Source organism: Diceros bicornis, chromosome 34 (genome assembly GCF_020826845.1).
Source record: "Diceros bicornis minor isolate mBicDic1 chromosome 34, mDicBic1.mat.cur, whole genome shotgun sequence".
Lineage (NCBI taxonomy): Eukaryota > Metazoa > Chordata > Mammalia > Perissodactyla > Rhinocerotidae > Diceros > Diceros bicornis.
In genome coordinates, this window is record NC_080773.1 from 10,950,746 (window position 1) to 10,967,474 (window position 16,729).

The window sequence follows — 16,729 nt, forward strand, 5'->3', positions numbered from 1 at the left end:
TATCTGGAAAAGTCTTTATTTAGCCTTCAGTTTTGAAGCATAACTTATTGGATATAAGATTCCTAGTTAACAGTTTTTTTCTTTGAGCGCTTTGAATATTTTGTCTTGCTGCTTTCTGGCCTCCATTATAACAGCTGGTCTAAAAGCTGTTAATCTTATTTTGGTTCCCATGTTAGTAATGAGTTATTTTCTCTTGCTGCTTCCAAGATTTTCTCCTTGTCTTTGACTTTCAACATTTTTGCTGTGGATCTCTTTGCATTTAGCCTGCTTGGAGTTTTGAGCTTTCTGGTTGTGGAAGTTAGTGTTTTTCAATAAAGTTTTCAGCCATTATTTCTTCTAATATTTTTTCTGCTTCCTTTGCTGTCCTCCTTCTGGTACTCCCATTACATGTATGTTGCTGTGCATAATGGTGTCCTACATTTCTTTGAGGCTGTCTTCATCTTTTTTCATTCTGTGTTCTTTGGCTTTCATAATCTCTATAATGTGTCTTCAAGTTTGCTTATTCTTTCTTCTGCCAGTTCTTATCTACCGGTGAGCCCCCTACTGAATTTTTTATTTCAGTTATTGTACTTTTTGATTCCAGAATTTTCACTTGTTTTTTTGTAAATTTATATCTCTTTGTTGGTATTCTCTATTTGATGTGACATTGTCATCATACCTTTCTTTACTTCTTTTTTTGTTACTGTTGTAAAAAACACATAACACGATCTAGCAATCATGCTCCTTGGTATTTACCCAAAGGAGCTGAAAATGTATGTCTACACAAAAACTTGTACACAGATGTTTCGAGCAGCTGTATTCATAATTACCAAAACTAGGAAGCAACCAAGATGTCCTTCAGTAGGTAAATGGCTAAATAAACTGTGGTACATCCAGACAATGGAATATTATTTAGCACTAAAAAGAAATGAGCTATGGAGCCATGAAAAGACATGAAGGAGCCTTAAATACATATGACTAAATGACAGCCAATCCGAAAAGGCTACATACTGTATGATTCCAACTATATGACATTCTGGAAAAGGCAAAACTGTGGAGACAGTAAGAAGATCAGTGGTTGCCAGGGGTGATGGGGAAGCAATGAATAGGTAGAGCATAGAGGATTTTTAGAGCAGTGAAAATACTCAGCATGATACCATAATGATGGATACATATCATTATACATTTGTCCAAATCCATAGAATGTACAAAACCAAGAGTGAACTCTAATGTAAACTGTGGACTTTGGGTGATTATGATGTGTCAATGTAGGTTCACCAATTGTGCCAAATGTGGCTGGTGGGGATATTGATAATGGGGGAGGCCATGCATGTATGGGGGAAGAGGGTATTTGGGAAATCTCTATACCTTCCCCTCAGTTTTGCTGTGAACCTTAAATTGCTCTAAAAAAAATAAAATCTTAAAAACAAAACACATAACATAAAATTTACCATCTTAACCATTTTTAAGTGGACAGTACAGTAGTGTTAACTATATATACATTGTTATACAGCTAATCTCTAGAACTTTTTTATTTTGTAAAACTGAAACTCTGTCCCGACTGAACAACAGCTCCCTATTTCTGCCTCCGCTCAGCCCTTTCCTTTACTTCTTTAATCATGGTTTCCTTTAGGGCTGTGAGCGTGTCTGTAATGGCTATTTTGAAGTCTTTTTCTGATGAATCTGACAACTGGTCATTCTCACAGGCAGTTTCTGTTGCCTGTTTTTCCAGGGTATGGGTCATATTTTCTTGTTAACTTGCATGCCTCGTAATTTTTATTGGAAACGGGACATTTTAGATAATATATTAAGGCAACTCTGGACCGTGGTGTCCACCCCCCACCCCCCACTGGGGCTTTTTATTTGCTTGCTTATTTGTTTAGTGACTAAAGACATAGGCTATAGACTTACAAGGCTATAGACTTAATATTTTGTTTCTTAACAAGAACTACTTTCTAACAATTTACAGAATGAGGTGTTAGGAGTTGTGGTAAATTATTCGTCATGCTGAGGATTCTAATTCCTTAATTTAAATTCCAGATTCTACTAAGAAAGCTAATTGGCTGACTCTGTTGCAAGGCTGACTCTGTTGAAAGAATTGAGATTCCCATGATTTTGGGGAAAGAAAACTTTGTTATCAGGGGATCATCACTGTTGTCTTGGTAGGACTTTTCCACTGGGACAAATCTTCCTTTTTAATTATAAAGTAATGTTAGTTTGGCCCCATTATTATGTATTTGTTTCTTGTGGGTTTTATAGTTAGTCATGTAGTTTGTTGTGAGGTCCATTTGCATCAGTGGTGTTTTCACCTGGATTCTAAATACCATCTACAAGATGGTCCTGATCCTGATCTGAGTCATCTCTACTCCTTTGGCTAAAGCTCATGTGGGAATAATCCACTATCCCCACCCTTAAATAATCATAATTTGCTTTAATAGTGGCCTTTAATGAGTGATATGCTACCTAGACACATATTCTACTTAAATAACTTGGAACAAACCACTGAGGTAAGGTTATAGAGTAACTGAGTTGTTTTGAATTTATATGACATTTTTGATAATAAAAAATTGTGTATACACCAGTAAATATTTTCCTTTAAAAATAACCCATTGAAAAACTCTTTGAACATTCTACAAAACTGGCCTGTACTCTTCAAAAATGTCGGTGTTGTAAAAGCCAAAAGCAGAGGAACTATCTGGATTAAAGGACACTAAAGATACATGACAATAATTTGCAGAACTTGATCCTGAACTGGGTCTTCTCTTGGGGGAGAATATTTTATAAAGAACATCATTAGGACAACTGGAAATGAAATATCATTGATCGATGCAGTGCTTTTTTATGTTATCTGTGAGACATTTCCTGGTTTTGATATTTGTGCTGTGGTTATATAAGAGAATAGCCTTGTTCTTAGGAAATATACACCGAAGGATTAAGGGAAAAAGGCATGGTGTATATCTCTGACTCTTAAATGGTTCAGAAAAAAATTGTGTGTGTGTATTTGTGTGGAGAGAGAGTGAGAATGGTACAACAAATGTGGCAAAATGTTTTAAAAAAGGGTGAATCTGGGTGAAAGGTACATGGGAGTTCTTTATACTATTCTTGTGACTTTTCTGTAAATTGAAATTACTTTCAAATAAGATTTTTAAACAACTGTTTGAAAATAATGTTGCATTTTGTTGATAGAATACTATGCAACCATAATGAAAGAGGAGGAAGCCTTTTAAGTACTAATGTGGAATGACCTTCTGAATATATTTAGGAAATCTTGACTGTGGTGGTGGTTACACAGGTATAGATGTTTGTCAAAACTCATCAAACAGTACTCTTTTTTTTTTTTTTAAAGATTTTATTTATTTATTTTTTTCCCCCAAAGCCCCAGCAGATAGTTGCATGTCATAGCTGCACATCCCTCTAGTTGCTGTATGTGGGATGCGGCCTCAGCATGGACGGAGAAGCGGTGCGTCGGTGCGCGCCCCCGGGGATCCGAACCCGGGCCGCCAGCAGCGGAGCGCGTGCACTTAACCGCTAAACCATCGGGCCGGCCCAAACAGTACTCTTAAAATGAGAACATTTTATTGTATGTAAAGTATACCTCAAAGTTAATTCTAAAATACAACTATTATAGTTAGAGGAAAATGTGCATAGTATGCCATTGTTTGTGTGAAGAAGAGGGAAAAAAGAATATGTGATTTGCTTGAACATGTGTAAAGGTACATAATAAGGAAGGGTACATAAAAAATGTTTAATAGAGGAACTTAAATGCATATTACTAAGTGAAAGAAGCCAGTTTAAAAAGGTTACATACTGTATAATTCCATCTATATGATATTCTGGAAATGGGAAAACTATGGAGACAGTAACAAGATCAGTGGTTGCCAGGTGTTGGCAGGGGAGGGAGGGGTGGATGGGCAGGAGATTTTTAGAGCAGTGAAAATACTCTGTATAATACTATAATAGTGGATACATGTCATCATAAAGTTGTACGAATCCATAGACTGTACAAGACCGAGAGTGAACCCTAATTTAAACTGTGGATCTTTCGTGATAATGATGTGTCAGTGTGGGTTCATCACTTGTACCAAATGTACCACACTGGTGAGGGATGTTGACAATGGGGGAGGCTATGCGTATGTGGAGGCTGGGACTACATGGGAAATCGCTGTACCTTCCCCTCAATTTCACTGTGAACCTAAAACTGCTCTAAAAAATAGTCTTTTTTTTTTTTTTGAAGTTGGAACAGAGGGAGGAGAGATGAGAAGAGGGAGACTTGTTGTTATATGTACTTTTACACAAATAAATATAGGCATGCATAATACCTTTTCAAAAGTAAAAATTCTTGGAAAAGAAAAGCTATATGACAAAGGAGTTTAGGGAAGTGATAGTTTATTTATTTATTTTATTCTGTATTACTTTAATATGTAAGTAATTTATATTGTATGTAGTATTGTTCATTTTGAAAGAAACCTTACAGTGGGCCAACCCCTCTGATGGAATGCAAAGAAATAGTTTTCAGGTTCAAAAGACTGTTACTAAAAGTAATTTTACAATCAACAGAATTCATTTTTTTGGGTATCTGGATTCATGCTGGACAGCATATCTTTCCTCTGTATGGATATCTACTTGAGTATCTTAAAGTCTTTGAAATTCAACACATTCAAAATAGAAACACTTATTTTTCGCCGTTAACACACTCTCCTTTCTGTTTACCGTCTCAGTACAGAGGCACCCAAGCCAGAAACTTGGGCATTTATCATTTATTCCTCTTTTTGACCCACACATCTAAATCCTATCGATTCTGCCTCTGTAATGCCCAAGAAATTTATCCCCCTTCCCCCATCTTCATTGCCAGCACCTTGGTTTGGGCCCTTGCTAACTTTATTTCAGGAGCCTTTGTTTGGTCTCCCTGCCTCTATCCTTGCCTCCACAGGAAAGGGATAGTTTAGGCAGCAAATTTACAAAGATGAAAAGTCTTTTTATAGGAACCATAACTGATTAGGAAATTAAATGGAGGAGAAAAGGTTCTATTCACAAAAGCAACAAAAATATCAAACACATTGCCTTGAACCTAATAAAAAACATGCAAGACCTTTAAGAAGAATGCAACAAATTCCCTGAGGGACAAGAACATTACCCATCGTTTTTAGATTTTAAGAGGTGATTTAAAGTTCCAGATGTATTTGGAACAATGTGAAATGGTTTTAAGGATATTATGGAAAAATAAATGTTCCAGAACTAGCTGGAAAATACTTGTATATCACACACACAAACTGTTATCAGTGTCCACAATATCTCGTCTATAAAATACATGGACATTTAGTAAGCTCTTACATTCACCCCTCTCTGTGTTGTGGATTTTAGATCTAAATTTCTTTTTCTACTGAGTTAGAAGTGCAAAGGAACAGTAGAAAAGTTATGACAGCCTTTAAGGTAGCAAGAGTAATACAGTCTAGTTTATAAATCAAGACATGGTAGACTGTCAGGGACCTTTGGCATCCTTCAGAGTATTTACTTTTTAAAGGCTTTATAACCCTTATTATAAATGTTAATGAACAAGGTAATTAGAGAACTTTTGGAAAATCTAGAAAAGACAGAAAAAAGAAACTCATAATTCCACCAGTTTTTAACAAAAGAATAGAAAGTAGAAAGTGAAAGGTCCCCCATTTCCCCAAAGGTAACCATTGTAAACAACTTCATGTCTCTTTCCAGACATTTGTTTGCATTTGCTACTAAACCCACATGTAGGTGTGCATATGGTTTTTAAAATGAAAATATTAATAATCCGCAGTTTGCATTCTTTTCTCCAAATATTGTAACATGAACCTCTTTATAAGGTAATCTGTAATGTTGTCTTCTCTTTAAAGAAATTTTAGAAACTGTGTATTATCGCATAACTTTGCTAGCTAGAGTTTCTTAGAATCAGTACAACTTAAATTTTTGCAAAGATTTTTTAAGCGAGATGTAAATCGTAGGCAATAAATTGCACAAATCTTAAGGTACAGCTTGATGAATTTTTACATATGTATATACACACCAATGAAACCACCACCCAAATAAATATATAGAATATTTCTGTCATCTACAAAGTTCCCTTTGTGCCCTCTCCCAATCAGTTTCCCCCATAGGCAACCAGTGTTTCTGATCAGTTTTGCCTATTCTAGAACTTTGTATAAATACAGTTTGTACTCCCTTCACTGAGCATAATATCTGTGAGATTCATCTAGCTGTCATCTTAATGTTTAGTTATTTCATTTCTTATTCTATAGTCTGTATTTGTTTAAAAACAAAATAGCATCACATTTTTCTTGTTAAACACACTGCTTGTTAAAAATAGAATGCAATTGGGTATAAAGTTGAACATAAAATTACCCTGTGTCCAATTTCCCATCCAATGCATTGACAATCGTTTACGTCTATGTAAAATTGTCATACTTTTTAAAAACTTACAAAAGTACATCTTAACAGAGTTTGGCTGCTTTCTTTGTAAAGTTACGTTAAAGTTGTCTTTGTTTGTCAGTATGTACAGAGCTGCCTCATTCTTTAGCAGGTACTCGGTATTGTGTGGTCAGGTGTGGATGTACTTTCAGATAATTGAAAGTTCGTCAGTGTTACAAATGCTGCTACAATAAATATCTCTGCACTCATATCTTCATGCGCTTGTGCGAGTTTTACGTGTAGAATTGAAATTGTGGGGCCAAAGGTGTCTGTGCATTAAAACACATTTTTTTAGTGAACTGAATTTTCTGTATTGAGGATTAATTGACACGTGATAAACTGCACATATTTAAAGTGTTCAATTTGGTGTATTTTGACGTTTGTGTACACATGAAACCATCATCTCAATCAAGATAATGAATGTATGTGTCACCCCTATAGGTTTCTTTGTTCACTTTGTAATCCCTGCTTCCTGACCCTCCCTGCCCCCTCAGTTGAATGGATACAATCAAATTGCTCCCTCAGGGAAGACTATACCTATTTATGTTCTAACAGCACATGAGAATGATTGTTTTCCCACAGTCTCACTAGTGATAAGATTTTCAGATTTTAAAACATTTACTGATCTAATAGTAAGAAAGAGAAATTCAAGAATTTCACAGGTTCACCTTTTGAGAATTGTGAATTTATTTCCGAAAGTGGGAACTTTCAAGGAAAGCCTCACAGAGGAGGCAGCATTTACTGCCTGTGACTTAATCAACCTGTGAAGCTACAGTCCAGGGGAGGTCAGAGCTGGGTACCCCTAAGAAGTGGGGCCATGCCTTGTACACAGTAGGTGCTTAATAAATCTTTATTGCCTTAACTGTGCTTTAGTTTAATTAACTACGCTCTCGGTTGGATAGAGAGATCTGGGACCCAGCTTGAAGTCTGGGCTACTGGGACATCTCCTCTCCTGGCTACAGGAACAAAGCAGCTGCCTTGGCGTGAAGGCTGCAGGAGGCCCCCCGACACGCGGGAATTCCATCTTGGGCGGAGATAACACGTCTGGAAACTCCTTCCGGACGTTCCAGGTGGAGTTTGGAGAGGCTGAAGAGAGATCCCCCAGCAGAGCCACTGGGGCTGAGGGGATTCCCCTCCTAACAGAGAGGGCAAGATGTGGGAACGTGTAGAAGCTGGAGTGACCTCAAAGTCTAAGGAGAAAGGTGAGAGTTAAGTCATCACCAGGCACGTAGTGGGTGTTCAGTAAATTTTTGGAAGGAGGGAAGAAGAAAGAGTCTGCCTTAGAGGGCCATCTGTAAAAATAGAAAGAAAGGAAAAGACATCCCAGGGGAGGGCATGTCAGGTAATGGTTTACCGCTGAATACAATGTGCCCCCTTCCACCTTCTTGATGACTAAGATGCTGGTCTGTTTCAGTGAGCCAGGTTCAGTTCTCACTGCTGCTTTCTTCTTTCCCAGCACTGCCTTGTGAGGGCTCTGCCCTTCCTCAGGAAGAGGAGAAAATGCCCAAATTACAGGTGAGTTGGAGTCTACCTTCTCTTCCTGGAAATATCACCTCCATACTTCATTTTGAGGACTGAGGAAAGAGAGCAATATAACACACATAGCATGCTGGTCCTGTTATTCCATTTTCTCTATTTAATCCTCAAAATAGCTGTCTGAGCATTGCTGGTAGGAGTGCAAAATGGTATAATATACTTTGGAAAACAATTTCAGAGTTTCTTATGAAATTAAACACATAATTACCATTGACCCAGAAATCCCACTGTACGTATTTACCAGAAGAAATGAAAACATATGTCCATACAAAAATCTGTACGTAATTATTCATAGCAGCTTTATTCATAATTGCCCCAAACTGAAAACAACCCAAATGTCTATCAGCTGGTAAATGGATAAACAAAATGTGTTAATCCATATAATTAAGAACTACTCAGTAATAAAAAAAAAAAAAGGAACAAAGTACTGATACACATAACAACATGAATGAATTTCAAAAGCATTATGCTGAGAAAAGCCACACACAAAAGAATACGTGCAATGTGATTTCATTTATGTGAAATTCTAGAACAGGTTCAATTAATCTACAGTGACAGCAGATCAGTCGTTGTTGGGAGCAGGGGCAGGGATCAACTGGGAACAGCATAAGGGAGCTTTCTGGGGTGATGGAAATGATCTGTATCATGATTGGTGTGTGAGTTACACAGGGGTATCCTTTTGTCAAAATTCATTAACTGGTATACTTAAGATTCATGTAATTCACTATGTGTGAATTGTACCTAATTTAGAAAAAATCTGTACCTAGAAACACCCATGAAAAACAACTTCTCTCTTTCAAAAAAAATAAATCTGTATGGTGTTGAGGACATCCCTATATTAGAGAAGAGGAAAGAAGATCAGAGAAGGTAATTTTTTTTGCCCAGCATCATCTATTTGGCCTCTTCGACTTTGCACAAACGCACTGTCTTGGCTGCCTTGACATTCTGCTTGCCCGCATGTGCTCCCATCATCCCCACCCTGTGAGTTACCAGCTCTTTGTAAACCTTCTGTCCACATTCCCTATTTGACAGGCTTAATATTTACTCCAAGAGGCCAGGCTGCGGGGCTCTGACCCCTGTCTGTTGTCTGATCTTTGCACCATCCCTGACTCCCCCTCCTAGCTGTTCTAGGTCTTCCCCTCTCCGTGCTCTGAACAACCCCCTCCCCAGGAGGGAACCCCACCTTCCCCACAGTGGTAGCCGCTATTCTGACTTCCAGTACTGTAGATTAGTTTTGCCTGATTTTGAACTTTATTTGATGGAATCACACAGTATGTACTCTTTTGTGTCTGGCTTTTTTCAATATTACGTTGTGAGATTGACCCATGTTGTTGCATGTAGTTGTGGTTTGTTCATTTTCATTTTTGCATAGCAATAGTCTAAAACTTTTTACTTTTAAGACCCCTTTACACTTTTAAAAACAGCTTTTGTTACATGGGTTATCAATATTACCGTATTAGAAGTTGAAACTAACAAAATTTTAAAATATTTATTAATCCATTCAAAAATAAATCCATTACACATTAATACCACATTTTATGAAAAATACTTACTTTTCCAAAACAAAAAAAAAATTTAAAGAGAAGAATGGAAATGTTTTACATTTTTTGTATTAATGTTTGGCTTAATGGAAGACAGCTGGAATCTCATATCTGCTTCCATATTTTCTCTGTTCCAAGATCACATGTCATGTAGCCTCTGGAAAACTCCTCATATACTTGTGAAAGAATGATAGTGAATAAGCCCAATAATATCTTAGAATTATTATGAAAATAATTATTGACTTTACAGACCCCTCTGATAGTGTTTTAGGGAACCTCAGGGGTCCCTGGACCACACTTTAGAACTGCTACTGAATATTAATCCATTATGTGACTGTACCACAGATCATATATCCTTTCTACTGTGGATGTGTGGGTGGGGATTTTGGGTTCAGAATAAATGTTGTTAATACATAATCATCAGAGAGAGGTTTCCTAGATTGCATTTCTCCTTACTGTTGATACATGTCTTGCCCCTTCCAACGCAACGTCCACTCCCTTTTCTTGCAGCTGGAATGCCCCACCTCCCTTTCCTCTATTCGCATTTTAACCATCCCACAAGGCTGATACCTGGCTTTCTCCATGGCACCTGTGTTGGTGGCCCCAGCCCACCGTGGGCTCCTCCTTCTTTGGACCCTTTCCTGAGTGAATCTTAAGCTTATTCTCCTGATTCCTAGAGTGTGGTATGGACAGCACCTCTGGAATCGTGTAGCTTTTGGTGTACTCTCATTGAAGTTTGAGCCTTCTCACCAAAGAACCCTTAAGGACTGGAGAGTTTAAAAATGTGCCTCATGTATCTTTGCGATCTTCTATATAATATAACACAAACAGGTGCATGGATGCATGCCTAAATTAGCCTACCTCGGGACCCTGGAAACTGCCAGGACCACTTACAGTTGTCAGAATTCACGGGTACTTGTCAGCTGCAGACCTCTATGGGAATGCGTATGTCTGAGGGTGACTCTGTTGTTTTAGGAGCTGGTGACATTCAAGGATGTGGCTGTGGACTTTACCCAGGAGGAATGGGAGCATCTGGACCCCTCATAGAGGCACCTGTACCTAGAAGTGACATTGGAGAACTATGGGAATCTCATCTCCTTGGGTGAGAACAGCGTCTGAGTGGTTAATTTTATGGATTAAATCCTGAGGGGGTTTGCATTTGGGGGTCCACATATTCCAGATCCCTTATGGCAGTGGGTATCAGACTTGAGAGTTTATAAAAGTACCTGAGAGGATGGTTAGAAATGCCAGTTCCTGTCCAAATTAAAGGAGACTAGAGAGACATGACAAGTAAATGCAGTACTTTATCCTGGGTAAAAAATCTCCAGGAAAAGAGTGCTAAACAGGACATAATTGAGACAATTGGTATCATTTGCAAGTTAACTGTAGTTTGGATAATAATACTGTGTCAATGTGAAGTTTCCTGATTTTGATGGCTGTACTGTGGTTATGGAGGAGGATGTCCTTGTTCTTAGGAAATATATACTGAAGAATTTAGTCATAGAGAGCCATGGGGCCTGTAACTTTCTCTCAAATGGTTTAGAAAAAAATCATGCATGTGTGTAGAGAGAGAATAATAAAGTAAATGGGCCAAATACTAACAATTGGTAAATATGGATTAGGGTTCTAGGGTGTTCTTGGTATTATTCTTGCCACTTTTCTGTAAAATAAAATGTTATCCAAAAACCTATGTCCCTGGATTCTATCATCAGGGCTACTGATTCAGTGGATTTGGGATGGAGTCTGCATTTTTGACAAGTCTCTTCAAACCACACTTTGCACAGAATCATTACTGCCTGTTCAGTCCATTGAGAATTATTACTGTGTTACATTGCAAGTGGGCCTCTTCACTGAAGTTCCCTGGAACCTTTTTGTTTTGGAAAATATACATATATGTGTGTGTATATATATAAGTAAATATAAAAGGCAGTATTAATGTGTAATGGATTCTTTCACCTTTCACAGTCTTGAGAGGACCTTCACGAATACCAAGGGCTAAGATTTTACTTGTGGGAGGGTCCTTGTCCACATCACAGTGCCATAATCCTTGGGTCTTTCCCCTCAAGCAGGGCATCTGCTGCCCAAACTAGAAGAGATTTTCCATTTTGAACAAGAAGATGATGTGTGGATGGAGGAAGAAATACCAAGAAGCTCCTATTCAGGTGAGAACCAGTCAGCCAGGAGTAAATGCTGTCAGTAACCCTATGAATCCATGAGGGGATGGGTAACAACTTTAAAAATACATATTATTTGACTTTTTATGCTGATAATTTAATTGAAAATATTTAAATGTTTATTTGATTAGAGATAAATATCTTTTTAAATAAAAACATTAAATGCCTGAGTTCCTCAAATGCTCTTAGAACCAGCCTTACCATCTTATTAGTTCCTCATTAAAATTTTTGACAGATGTTGACTCCACATTTGTGTCAAAGTTATGTTTTTAACTTCTAGTAATTACGCTTTGACAACATTAACCTATTTGTAGCTCACAGAGTTTGACTTGGTGGTTCTAGTAACTTTTAGTTTCCTTGATTAAGGAAAAGGTCCCCAGTACCTTCCCCTTCCCCATGAAGCAAAAATGAAAAACCTAAAGCCAGGAGGACAGAGACCAGCAGCCCAACACTTCTGCACTCAGTGAAATTTCTTTGCCTTACCAGTACTGCCTGAGTGTCCAGGAGCCCCCTTCAGCCTCAGACAAAACCTCTGCTCACTTTCATCATCTAGTTTTCTTTGTCCCAGGGGTTAGGGATGAGAATGATGAGATTCTCCCTTGGCAAGTACCTCCAGGAGAAAAACCCTATTGCTGTCCCCAGTGTGACCAAGACTTCCAACAGATCAGAAACCTTCTAATTCACCAGCAAACCCATACGGGAGAGAAGCCCTCTCCATATAATGGATCTGGAAAAGCCTTCAGTGAAATGACAGCAGACTGTAACCTTCCCATGCTTCTCCCAGGAGAAAAGCCCTCCCAATGTACGGAGTGTTCCAGAGTCTTCACCTCAGAATCTGCTCTGAGAAGGCACAAGAAGGACCTCAGGGGAAAGAAGCCTCACACGTATGAGGAATGTGGGAAGGACTTCAGCCGCGGCTCCAACCTGTCCATCCACCGGCGAGTACACACAGGCGAGAAGCCCTACAGATGTGCTGTGTGTGGGAAGAACTTCAGCCGCAGCTCCAACCTCTCCATCCACCAGCGCATCCACACGGGCGAGAAGCTCTTCCGGTGCTGTGACTGTGGCAAGGACTTTAGCCGCAGGGCAGCCCTGCAGATCCACCAGAGCGTCCACACAGGAAGGAAGCCCCATGCCTGTGAGGTATGTGACCGCAGCTTCACCTCACGCTCCATGCTGGCACGACACCAGCAGGACCATGCAGGGGACAAGGCCTATGTGTGTGACACGTGTGGCTGGGGCTTCAGCCAGAGAGCCAACCTTTACCTGCACCAGCGTGTCCACACTGGGGACAGGCCGTTCCAGTGTGAGGCCTGTGGGAAGTGCTTCAGCTGGAGCAAGGACCTGGGCATCCACCAGAGGGTCCACACAGGAGAGCGGCCCTACAGGTGTGGGGCTTGTGGGAGGGACTTCAGGCATCGCTCGGCCCTCAAGAGGCACCAGAGGGTGCACACAAGGGAGAAGCCCTATCCCTGTGCCGTGTGTGGGAAGGGGTTCAGTCAGCAAGTCCACTTGCAGACACACCAGAAGGTGCACTATAGCAGGAGGCTTCCAAAATTGGGCTCCACCCATGCAGGTAGCTTCCAGAGCCAGGGGGAATGCCAGGGCATGGGTGCTGAGGTGCATATCATGGATCAGGCTTAATGGTATATGGCATTTGTTAGTGTGTAAACAGAAAAGAGCACAGATCATAAGTGTGCAGGTTGATAAGTTTTCACAAAATGAGCATACCTGTGTCCAGCTCTTGGATGGAGAAACAAAACATTTCCATCCCTCTCAAAAGACCTCTGCATTCCCTCTTCCACTCAGTACCCCACAAAGGGAATCACTCTCCTGACTTCTAAACCGTAGGTTAGTTTTGCAAGTTCTAGAATATCATATAAGTGGAATTACACACTGTGTAATCTTTTGTGTAGGGCTTCATTCACTCAGCGTCTGCAAGAATCATCTGTGTTGTTGTGTATTCAGAAGTTCATTCATTTTATTGCTGAGTAGTATTCCATTGTATGGATGTACCAGAGTTTGTCCACTCACCTATAGGTGGACACTTACATTTTGGTTATTTCCAGGTTTTGGTTGTTATGAGTAAAGCTGCTATGAACATTTGGGTACACGTCTTTGGGTGGACATATACTTTAATTTCTCTTGAGTATATACTTAGGAGTAGAACTGATGGGCATTCTAAGACTTTCTAAAAAACTGGTCACTTTTTTAAAAACTGTGTTTATTAAAGTCCTAAAATACATGATTGGTTTTCACTACATGTCAATATACAGAAAATAATTATGCCATCTAACAATATTATCTTGTACATTGGATTTTTACATGTACATGGAAAATTTCAAACAAATATAGAAATAGAACACTGTAACAAATTCTCATGTCCCCATCATCTAGCTTCAACAGTCAATTCGTGATGAATTTTGTTTTCTCTGTTCCACCTTCCTTCCTCACACACACTGCTGAAGTAGTTTAAAGCAAATCCTAGACTAGGATATTGTTTCATCTTTTTTTTTTTCGCTGAGGAAGATTCACTCTGAGCTAACATCTGTTGCCAAACTTCCTCTTTTTGCTTGAGGAAGATTTGCCCTGAGCTAATATCTGTGCCGATCGTCCTCTATTTTGTATGTGGGTCACTGCCTTAGCATGGCCGCCGACTAGTGGTGTAGGTCCACGCCTGGGAACTGAACCCAGGCCGCCAAAGCGGAGTGTGGTGAACTTAACCACTAGACCATGGGGCTGGCCCCATCGTCTTTAAATACTTTGGTTTTGTATATGTATCTTCAAAGAATAAAGGTTTATTTTAAAATTTTTTTTCAAAGAATCACTGTTTACTTCAAAAAAATTTTTTTTTGTTGAGGTAAAATTCAGCTAACATAAAATTCATCATTTTAACCACTTGGAAGTGGTTGTACTGGAATTGTACTGGAATACAATTGAGTAGTTTTTAGTACATTCACAATGTTGTGCAGCTATCACCACTGTCTAATTCCAGAGCACTTTCATCAGGCCAGAAAGAAACCCTGTTACCGTTAAATAGTCACTCCCCATTTTCCCCTTACCCTAGCCTCTGGCAACCACAAATCTACTTTCTGTCTCTATAGATTTCCCTATTCTGGACATTTCATATATATGGAATCATACAATATGTGACCTTTTATGTCTGGCTTCTTTCACTTAGCATAATGTTTTCAAAGTTCACCCATGTTTTAGCATGTATCAGAACCTCATTCATTTTTATGGGTGAACAATATTCCATTAAATGGATATACAACATTTTTAAATCCATTCTTCAGTGGATGGACATTTGAGTTGTTACCATTTTTTGACTTGTATGAGTAATGTTACCATGAACATTTATGTACAAGTTTTTCATTGAGCATACGCTTTTAATTCTCTTGCGTATATATAGAGGAGTGGAATTGGTGAGTCATATGGTCATTCTGTTTAACTTTTTGAGAAACTGCCAAATTGTTTTCCATAGTGGTTGCCACCAGCAACGTATGAGTCTTCCAGATTCTCCACATCCTCACCAATGCTTGTTATTTCCTGTTTTTGTTTTTTTAAGCATAGCCATGCTAGTGGCTAAGTGGTATCCTATTGCAATTTTTTTTTTTTTTGGTGAGGAAGATTGGCCCTGAGCTAACGTCTGTTACCAATCTTCCTCTTTTTACTTGAGGAAGATTGACCCTGAGCTAACATCTGTGCCAGTCTTCCTCTATTTTTTTTGTATATGGGACACTACCACAGCATGGCTTGATGAATGGTGTGTAGGTCTGCGCCCAAGATACAAACTGGCGAACCCCAGTCCACCAAAGCAGAGCAGCCGAACTTAACCACTATGCCACTGAACTGGCCCTCCTATTGCAGTTTTGATTTACATTTCCCTAATCACTAATGATGTTGAACTTCTCTTCGTGTGTTTATTGGTCATTTGTATATCTTCTTTAAAGAAATATCTATTCAAGTCCTTTGCCCATTTTTAAATTAGATTGTTTATCTTTTTATTGTTGAGTTGTAAGAGTTATTTATATAATACAAGGCCCTTATCAGAATATATTATTGCAAATATTTCCTCCCATTCTTTGGGTTATATTTTCACTTTCTTGATGTCCTTTGATGCACAAAAGTTTTTAATTTTAACAAAGTCCAGTTTATTTATTTTTTTCTCTTGATGCTTGTGCTTTTGCTGTCAAGAAATGGTTATCTAATGCAAAGTCACAAAAATGTATACCTATTTTTCCTTTTGACAGTTTTATAGTTTTAGCTCTTACATTTAGGTCTTTGATCCATTTTGAGTTAATTTTTGTATATGGTGTGAGGTAGGGGTCCAAATTCATCCTTTTGCATATTGATACCCAGTTGTCCCAGCACTGTTGAAAAAACTATTTTTTTCCCCCATTGAATGTTCTTGCACCCTTGTTGAAAATCAGTTAACCATCTGTGTGGGTTTATTTCTGGACTCTCAAGTCAAGTCCATTGATCTGTATATCTGTTCTTATGCCAGTACCATAGTTGTTTGATTACTGTACCATTGTAGTAAGTTTTGAAAACAAGACATGTGAGTCCTCCAATTTTTTTCTTCTTTTTCAAGATAGTTGTGGCCATTCTGGGTCCTTTGCAATACCATATGAATTTTAGGATCAGCTTGTCCATTACTGCAAAAAAAACCCATTGGGATTGCATTGAATCTGCAGTAACTTGGGGGAATATTGCCATCTTAACAACATTAAGTCTTCCAATTCATGAACACAGGATGTCTTTCCATTTATTTAGATCTTCTTTAATTTCTTTCAACAATGTTTTGTAGTTTTCAGTATATAAGTCTTATACCTCGTTAGTTAAACTTGTTCTTAAGTATTTTATTTTTGTTGATGCTATTGTAAATGGAATTGTTTTCTTAATTTTGTTTTTGGGTTATTCGTTGCTAGTGTACAGAAATACAACGGATTTTTGTACATAAATTTTGTATCCTGCAATTTTGCTGAACTCATTATTAGCCCTAATAGTTTTTTAGTGGATTCTTTAGTTTTCTGTATACAAGATCATATTATCTGTGAATCA

At 38.6% G+C, this 16,729-nt stretch overlaps 1 protein-coding gene across 1 annotated transcript in view; it reads left to right on the forward strand.

Moving 5' to 3' along the window:
- The window catches only part of LOC131396770 (zinc finger protein 383-like), a 65,261-nt gene extending 49,999 nt beyond the window's left edge, over nt 1-15,262 (forward strand). Inside the window, 1 exon segment of the mRNA XM_058529156.1 lies at nt 12,532-15,262. Within this exon segment, the coding sequence (XP_058385139.1) occupies nt 12,532-13,309 (778 nt within the window). The 3' untranslated portion in view covers nt 13,310-15,262.
- Nucleotides 15,263-16,729: the final 1,467 nt, after the last annotated feature.